Source organism: Drosophila hydei, unplaced genomic scaffold (genome assembly GCF_003285905.1).
Source record: "Drosophila hydei strain 15085-1641.00,03,60 unplaced genomic scaffold, DhydRS2 tig00000211-arrow-pilon, whole genome shotgun sequence".
Classification (NCBI taxonomy): Eukaryota; Metazoa; Arthropoda; class Insecta; order Diptera; family Drosophilidae; genus Drosophila; species Drosophila hydei.
In genome coordinates, this window is record NW_022045685.1 from 3,103,781 (window position 1) to 3,113,666 (window position 9,886).

A 9,886-nucleotide genomic window follows, 5' to 3' on the forward strand; every position below is an offset into this window, starting at 1 on the left:
ATATATATATTGTAAGAGAATCAAGTCAACATAACAAAACTATTTTGTATGTGCACATGAGATTGCATTTTGTTAGACTTAAGCAGCTTAACCTCGGAGAACCGAGGTTTTACTGCCCTTGTAGAGGTACAGCAAATGTGTGTCAAAGTCGATACGCCCTTCTCGAAGAACAGAATAGTTCTTTAACAACAAACACCCCTAGGACTCAATGCTTTTCAATGTTTATCTCATAACTCTAAAGCTTATTTTAATGTCTCCTCTTAAGCGATACAATTCTCTGCAAGGGCATACAAATATTTTATATTGTACCACATATTTATAAGCTACAATCTAAATAAAGGTAGATTTTTTATATAAATTGAAGATATTTTTATTTACTCATTTATTTGTTCTCCAGCTAACTTCCAGATTTTCCTAAAGCGTTTTTCTTCACTAAATTTGTTTTTTTTTTATTGAATTTTAACTCTAGGAATCATCGTAAATTCAATTAATAGTTATATAAAACAGATCTTTAATCAGCATGAGTATTCATATATCGACTTCTGCAATGCTTCATCTTCTACATCTCTCCCATACCATCATCAAGAAGTACTTTCCACGTGAATTGGAACTTTTTCTCGCAAATTTATTTGAAGTATTCAAAAAAACACAAGAAAATAAAGAATAAAAAGAATAGAAGAAATTTGTTGATGAAACAAAAATAAATATTGCGAACAGATATTAGAACAGTTGTAGGTGACTTAACGAGTTTTGTTCTATTTACAGCATCCACTCAACGCTTTAAAAGCTGCGCGGCTGCGAGCCAAAGCCGAGGCCGACGCCCCGCATCGTGTGGGTGGCGGCACGTGCCACCTCGTACTGCTGCTCCATGTTGGAGAACATGCGTTGACGCAGCTGCACGTCGGCTGGCACAGATGCCCCACCATTGCTGCTGCTGCTGCTATTGCTGCATGTTGGGTCAGTCGTTGCATCCGCATTGGCTGTGGCGCTTACGTTGTTGCCATTGTTTTGGTTGTTGTTGTTGCTGCTGCTGTTGTTGTTGCTGTTGATGTTGCTGCTATTGTTGTTGATGTTGGTGGTGGCGCCGCTGCTGCTGTTGCTGTTGCAGCTGGGATTTATATTGTTGTTGGCATTCTTGATGCCCATGAGCCGCATAAACTTGGATGCCACCTTGCCATCCGAGTCTTGAGAGAAATGCGCATTGCCCCACTTGTTGGCCGAATCCTCGTTCTTCTTGGAGCCCCACAGCAGCTTCCGCTTCTGCTGCTGCTCGGCATAGCGATTGGCATTGATGATGCCTGGATTATAGTACTTGGGCAGCTGCACAGCTGCCGGCTGCGCTTCGACTAGTGCGCTGGGCGGCGTATTCAGCTCCAGCGACATTAACGATGGTATTTTGGGCGCATAGTTGGGCGTGGGCAGGAGACCGCCGCCGGGAGCACCGCCCGCAGCAGACATTGTGGCAGTCACTGCAGCTGCCGCTGCTGCTGCCACTGCTGCCGAGCCTCCAGCTGCGAATGGCATGACATGAGTCGGCGGCTTGCCGAGCAGCCCAGACGAAGGATAGGCGGCCTTGATTAGCGGCTCGCTAGACTTTCGAGCCGGCGGCGATCTGGAACGGCTGCTAGAATCATGCGAGGTACGTCTGCGATATTTGCGTGTAGCCTGCGACGTCCCATGGCGCCGGCGACTGCTGGCCGATTCAATAGGCGTGCGTGTGCGGGAGCTAGATCTCGAACGTGAGCGAGATCGACGACGACTGCGTTCGTCGTAGGAGCGACGCTGTTGCTGCTGCTGCTGTGACTGAGATTTGTACGTCAAGGATGTGGAGGATGATGAGTTGTAGTTGCGCGAGTTGTCGCTATAGCGCGACTCTTTGCCCTGATGCCGTGAGCCAGTCCTATCTCGTTCTCTGTCCCGGCCGCTGCCACTGCCATGTCGGCGCTCCTCACGCTCGCGTTCGCGCTCGCGCTTATAGTCGCTCTCCTTGGTGCTTTCTTTGGTGCGATGATGACGCTCGCTCTGCGAACGAAATGCGAAACGTGAAATGTTATTTAAAAATGTTATACCAATGCGAGAACAGAGCGAGACAGTCGACTCTCATCGTCTCATGGATTGAAAAGAGATAAGTATAGAGTGGGCAATTCAACGTTTGCGAGTTCAGTCATTCAGCAATTGCTGAACCAAGTGTAAACTATCAAATGAATGAGTTCCGAAGTTCGAGGAAGAATTGCTTTGCTGGACTCTTACCTTGCTGTATTCCTTGTCACGCTCCTTGTCACGCTCCTTGTCGCGCTCCTTGTCGCGCTCCTTGTCCCTGCTGCGCTCCGTGTCGCGCTGTCTGCCACGCGCATCCTGCAACGAAAAGACGCAAGCGGCAGATATTCAAGTTAATGCGAGCACATTCAGTATTAGCTAATCAAGTTTTAAGTTTTAAATGAAATTTTTTTTTATAACAGAACAGAATGAAATGAAGAGTTAAAAGAAAATTGGTTAATAAGTCGCTGTTGCTGTTAACGAGTAACCGAAATAAGATTTTGTTGCATCTGCTCCTGATCTTGATCGTGGAGTGTGGACTGTGGACGGTGGATTGCGGATTGCGAAGAGCCTGCAAAAGAATTTGTTTCGAATTTCTTGCTCCGCCGCCGATTCGCAGTGTGTTGATTAAATGCTAAGTATTTGAATTTGAATTTGTTTTTTTTTCTTTTTGTTATTATTGATTGTTGCAATACTCACATTGGATGCGTCTCGATCTTCTTTCGCTCTTGGTCGCAAACCTTGCGGTCAGAGTGTGTGTTCAAGGAGTTAAAGGAGTGGGACACAAACCCTGTTGGGCGCGTTGGAACAACTCTAATAACTCTAAAACAGTCACGATCACGGTTTATCGATTGCCGATTATCGATGATCGGCTATCGGTTATCGTTTATCGTTGATCGTATTAACGGTCGAACAGTTCGTTTACAGTTATTAGTTCAACTAATGCAGGGTGTTTTTTGTTTTGTTTTTATTTTAGCTATGTTCAAGTCCAGGTCCTGGTCGTGACTATTATTTTTTGTTTCTTTAATTGTTTTTTTTTCATTTTTGTTTTTTTTTTTTTACATAATAACAATAATAAAATGGTATATTTTAGTCATATATAAATATAAAAGTTTGCATAAATGGTTTATCTTAAATATGTAATATTAAACAAAATATGAATATAAATTAGAATTGGAAATGATATATATAGATACTACTAGAGCTGTTACAACAACCTTGACTCCAACACCAATCAAAAACTATCACACACACACACATATAGACATATATAGGAGACAGGACTGATTGGGGGAAGCGGACAAATGAAATTAGACATCAGACAAGGTGGGAAACTTGAAAGTGGGCAATAAACCATAAGTCAGAGGCTCTTGGCTAACAATATTATACATAAAGAAGGTTTAAATACATAAAAAGAAAGTACAATTGAGGCATTTGAAAGTTGAAACAAATTAACTAAGAACTACGTGTCTCACATAAATACTTAAGACTATGTTTCATGCTCAATCTATTGTTTGCAGCGATATTTCATGGTCAAATTTGGCTGTTGAAGTGGTAATCAGTTCTCAAGTCTCTCTCGAAGTTGGCTAAATGATATTGACGAGTCAGATCAGTCTGAAGAGATTGCCACAAGCATTACAGCCAGCCAAGCCTAAGCCTCATCGAAGTATATATATAGTATATATAAAAATATATATTTATTTTTTTATTTTTATATAGAATAGGTTTTTTGACCTTTCTACAATTTTGAAATAAATATAAATATTTAAGAGAGTCGAGAGTAATCAGAACTCCAGCAGAGAATCTTCAAGGCTTGATCATAGTAAGATTCGACAGCTTTGTTGATGAAGCCTAAGAACTAAGAGACCGAGCACATATTGAGTGGGATTTCATCTAATATAACAGATTTTTTCCATGCTTTTGGCATATGTCTTAAATAGTTAGTGATGTCATTTGACAGGCAATTCCTACGCTTTGGCTTTGTCTTGATTTGTAGCTTAAATCAAATTGTGTGGTAGTTAGTTCTGAATGGTTGCCTCAAGGCATCTATCACTGAACTTGACTTTTCCAATAGGAAAATTGATGGCAACAAGCAGATGCAACTAATTTGTTGCCAATTCCATAAGTTTCTATTAACTACATTTACATCTTAAATATTTATGTGAGGCATATTTAGCTAATTATTTCTATATGGCAATAAAAAGAAAAGTTTACCTCGACGTTGTTTTTGCTGTTGTTATGGCGACTGCTGCGGCTTCTGTGATGATGATGACGATGATGATGATGGCTATGTCGTCCGCTGGCAGCCACTTGATGATCTTTAACCGTCTTCGAGGTTGCTGTTGTTGTTGGCGACAACGTTGCCATATTTTTCTTCGATTTGTCTTTGCTGTCGTCGGCGTCGACGCTGCTGTCGCTGCCGCTTGCGCTATGACTGCTCGAACGGCGACGCTGGCGTCGCAACTGGCGCTCTTTGCTTTTGTTCTTAGACTTGTGTGGCTTTACAGCAGCCAATACAGATGATGACGATGATGTTGTAATAGCTGCTGCTGCTGTTGTTGGTGCTGTTGTTGTTACCTCCATTGATGATGCAGAAGTTACAGCTGCAGCTGATGCATTTGCGGGTGGTGAGCTGCGCTTTCGGCTAGCAGCTGCTGATGGCTGTGCAGATGGTAGTGGTGGTGGTGGTGCCTAGAGGAATGGTTCAACTATTCAGAAACAGCAAATTCGCATTATTTAACTAAAGCACTAGGCACAACTACAATAAAAGAGACAGATTGGGGGTGGTGGAGCAGGACGGGAAGGAGTCTTGATTTGGTTTTAGTTTGTGTTGTGGATTGCCCGCCATACGTATGTACATATTTCAACACAGTTTTCGGCTTATATTATATATATAGATATGGATAGAACATACACACACATACATACATGCACACACACTCACGCACATATGCATAGAGCCATGCACGCCACGGCAAAATGTATACACAAAAATTCTCTGACATTTGACTTTTTTTCCCAAAATTTTGTATGATGTATTTACCCTTATCTCGTAGCCGGAATCCTCCTCGTGTTCATCCTCGCTGCTGTAATTCACCAGCGCCTCCATTTTGCCAAATTGTTTTAATTAAATTCAGCCCTCGGAGTGTTTTACAAACTTGAATATTAAAATCAATAAATCTATTCCGTTGCTGTTGCAATCTTTTCTTTTTTTTCTGACAGACAGCCTGTCGATACACTCTAATGACAATCGATTGCAAATTATCGGTGTGTGTTAAGTGTGTATGTTTGTATTATATCGATATATCCATGTAATTGGATTGATGTTGCGGCCAATTTTCCAATATTATAAGTTAATTATATATTAGTAAATTTTATAAAAGGTCTGGTCTTTTCATATTTTATTATAAAAAAATAGAGCTCGTAGGGATTTCAGTCTATTTCAATATCAGTATAACGAAGTTTGACAAGGGCTGCAACATAAAGTGTGCTGTTACTCTTATGCTTGCCAGCTGTTGTGGCATTTGTGTTACTGCAGCCCTGCATTAGGCGCGCAAATTTAAAAAGCATGCTAAGCGTTTTCTTTTAACCACTTAGTAAAACAGAATTTGTTGTTTTCATGATATAAGGTGCTCTTATGTCACCTGTCCAATTACAATAGTTCTATTTGTCTTACAAGCAGACATGATATTGATTTGTAGGTAATGGCTCTAAAACTGTAATGAGATAAGTTCCGTAAGGTTGTGGGGCTTTGTTATTGTTGTTTATTTATTTGTTTTTCATTTTTTTTACAATTTTGTTTACGCATGATTTTTTTGGCTAACGTGCCGGCTTCAACGTCGCCGAAGTTACAAATTACCCTTATTTTCGGTAAGAGATAAAGCGAAACGTAATTTCACCTAAAAATAGCCATAAATTTACAAAAGTGCTGCCGAAGGGCCAGCGAAACGTCGAATAGTTGTTTACCACTTAGCACTTGACCAATGCATGGAAGGGGTAATCGACACACATGGTACAGTGAATGCTCTAAATAATGAATAATTAAAAGTTGAGTTGAAGCATAAATTATTATATTTTATATTTAATATACTTTTGCTAGAAAATATAACGTAATATTTCTTTTATTGCTAAATACTTGAAATGTATGTTATAAACTGTTACAAAATATAGAGTTCATCTCTTAATACATGCACTGTAGGAAGCAAACATCGCTGTCTGTCAGGGCTGCCATGATGCGCCCTTCTGGTGTGGATTACAGCTAAAGTAATACCACTAACACACTTACATGAGTATACACAAAGAATGAAAGAGAGAGAGAGAGAGAGAGAGAGAGATGTATATACGACAGTACGTTTGTATGTATTTTTGTGCATCGCTTTTTGGTGTTGTTTATGTATTCAAAATGTTTTGATTTCTCTTGCTTTGTGTGTGATGTTGTTGCTTTGCAAGGCCAATTGAGCTTTGCATAACTATAACTGTTAACCGATCAATTTTAAGTTCTATTAATTCATTAGCTAATTATTCAAAATGTATTTTGCTTAAAGCGTGGACTTGGATCGCCACAAAAAAGCAAATCTTGAACTTTAGCAACATAAAACGAACGGCAAAATACACCCGCAAACAAAATGAAAAAATAAAAATAAAAAAAAAAAACGGATACAAATAAATTAAAAACTGTTTACCAGTTTGGTTTCTTATTTACCCAGTTCATCGAAGCTATTTCCAAATCTGTTTGTGACTTTTTTCGGCGAGGGTCGTTAAATGAGTTCGCAAATGCTATATATGCTTAGAATATATATATGTAGATATTAATTATATAAAAAAGAACTGTAAATTCGCACAGTTGTAGCTGAACGGAAGCTGCTCAACATAGGTGAATATTAAAAAATAAACAATTCCATTTTTTTTCACACGTCTTTAATAGCCAAAAGCTGTCTGGTACAATTGAGAACTTTCCACACCACGTGCTTAGCTGAGTGACAAGAACTTGTGAAACGACCCTCGTTAATTGTGTGTTTACTTTCCGGCCTAATCTTTACATATAAAGCGCCCGCACTCTCAAATTAATGATGGACGAAAGGTCCGTTGCCGTTGTTTTTGTTTTTATTTTTGTTATTTTTTATCAATTGTTACAACAATAAACAAAAATAATAAGTGAAAAATAGCACAAGCAGGTCGCTGATAAGGCGTTGGATTTTGGCTGTCCATGAATTACTGTAAATATATTTTCAAGTAAATGCAAGCACACACATACATACGTACACACACACAGGGTCATATGTTTCTATGTATATGTGCACATTAATGGCAACATTTAAGTGCATTTGCTGTCGATTTGAACCTACGACAACAAAAAGGATACGTTGCATGCCGCACGTAGACGTTGTGGAACTGTGGCAAAGCCACCATACACAGGCACACACACAAACGCACACAGAGAGAAATACACGCAAGCATACACGCATTCCCATGCAGTCACGCACACACACTCAACACACTTAATTTTGTGTCATTTTATTCTCAAGTCAGCTGTAAGGCAGCATTACGAAAAAACCATCTACATATATCCCCCGCTTTGGCAGCCTCTCATGCTTGCCGATAACAGTGCTGACGTGCCAAAATCCGCATACCAAAAACCGCAGCACTCTCCTATGTTGCATGGAAATGATCGCTCAATGCGAATGCAGAGCGCAGTATCAATGAAATTGAAAATACCAGTATCAAAGCTGCTCGTCTGTGACTGTTGTTGTTGTGAAGCCGGCAGACGACAATGAGGCCCAACACGTACGCCAAAAGTTAAATGGCGTTGCGGAAATCTCGAACAGACGAAAAAGAGAACCTTGGCAAACGCGCCAAACGCTTAAGCAGCGCAAAAAAACAACAACAGATGTTGAGTGAAAAGACAGAACGAAAACAGAAACTGAACTTCTGAAGAGTATACAAATACATAGGCATATATGCATGTATGTGTGTATATGTGTTCAAGTTCTCGCCACGCTTCAACGACTAAAAAGCGATTACATTTACAATTACAATTACACATGTCGCGTGTATGCTCAGAAACATACATACATAAATACAAACTTTAAATGTGACTACATATACTTACATAAACATATATAATTATGTTCACACAATACTTTGCCATTTAATAAGCCGGTCGCAGATCAACATATGAGACACATATACATACATGCATTCATGTATAAATAGTCAGTTTAGCTATCTACATAAATATGCAAATGTGTATATGAAAACACACATACTTCTTACACCAAAGCCCGCCATCTTTTATTTTCATCTGCTGTTACTTAACATGCAGATGTGGTTTGTAATTACGCATTTTTTTTTTTTTTTTGGCAATTCCAGACTTACGCCTGTGACGTAAAAGCATGTATGCCGATCACGAAAATGAATACATTTAAATTTACCATTTGTTCAGAGCGTTGTACTCAAATGATATAAATCTTAGCGACTGGTAATGAAAGGAAAACGTATCTATAAAACATTAGATGAACTTTTACAGTGTAATCGAATATTCTCAGCATAAAAGACAAGGTAAACAACGACGTGTGCCCGGTCGGTGAGATCACTGAAAGTGTAATATAATTAAGCGTTCACACCTACATAATAGTCACACTTACAAATTGCAAGGTAACTAAAGCATTCTCCTTAACCTGTTGTCACTTCATGTAAATTGCTTGCATTCGCCGGCGCTAAAAACGTTACGTGACGATTTGGAAGTCAGCCGATGCCGATGCGCGCGTTGTTCTTGTACACGTTCACATGCAGACACACATACAAACATAGCAGAGAAAAACACTAATACGTTTAATGAAGACAAAGTGCATTGCACTCCCGCCAAACAACTAGAAGACATACATAAATGGCGCTGCTTGGGACTGTTTGCAGTCTAAGGCAACTTGTAACTTGTTGCACATTTGCTTTTTGGCAATGTATGTGTCCCATATACATACACATACATACATACATACAAATATGGATATCAGCTGATGTCCACAGCTGATAATTTTTGTGAGCTTGTCTCCTATTTCTTCCTTTTATCTTCTGCTTCTCTTGTTTACTGTTTTGTTTTTTTTTTTTGCGCTGTGCAGGATCGTTGGAAAATGGAATGAGTTCAAAGCGCGTACTATATTTGAACAAGACCAATTATATAATACATGTATACATACACATATCTGTTCACATACATAGTGTGTGTGGTAAATAATCACGAATGTGTTTGTGAGGCAATGAAGTAGAAGTAGAACAAAAACAGAAAACTCGCTCGACCATTGGGTCGCTGGCGCTTACATATGTGTGTACACACACACATAAATGTGATTGTGTGTGTATATATGTGTATCTGTCTGTCTGGCCCGTTCGCTCAACAAACAGTCTGTCACACCGACCTCAATATGTAAGTTTTCGTTTACTTTATCAATAAGCATACAAACTACCGTAAATTTACGTGCATGCGACCATACATACATATGGACAAAAACGCATGCATTAGTTAAATTTCTCTTTATTCGATTGCCTAAAGTATACAAACATACATTTGTAATATAGTTAAACATAAGATGTGTAACGGTTTGAAAGTCACTGACCGGCTTGTAACATCTGTTGACGTTGTTTACAATATTACTACTGGCTTAAATGTGCGTTTGTATGTGTGTTATTTTTCTGGTAACATCGCTGCTGCCCTTCTATGCTCATACTCCCAATTTTACATGCACGCAAACACTAGCGTACATTGCTCTTACACACAAGCACACATACACTCAAAGCCGCCTCTGGTACAGCGTCGCCGTTGCCGTCGCCGTTGTTTTCATTTCTTTTCGCCGCA

General features: G+C 39.5%; 1 protein-coding gene across 1 annotated transcript; it reads right to left on the bottom strand.

The window, feature by feature from the left end:
- Nucleotides 1–695: 695 nt before the first annotated feature.
- On the bottom strand, nt 696–5,278 carry LOC111598457 (putative uncharacterized protein DDB_G0271982). The gene is made up of 4 exons (XM_023313713.2): nt 5,081–5,278; nt 4,252–4,728; nt 2,251–2,355; nt 696–2,022 (listed from the first exon to the last, which is right to left on the bottom strand). The coding sequence occupies exons 1-4, from the start codon at nt 5,144–5,146 to the stop codon at nt 781–783; spliced, it is 1,890 nt and encodes a 629-aa protein (XP_023169481.2). The 5' UTR covers nt 5,147–5,278; the 3' UTR covers nt 696–780.
- Nucleotides 5,279–9,886: the final 4,608 nt, after the last annotated feature.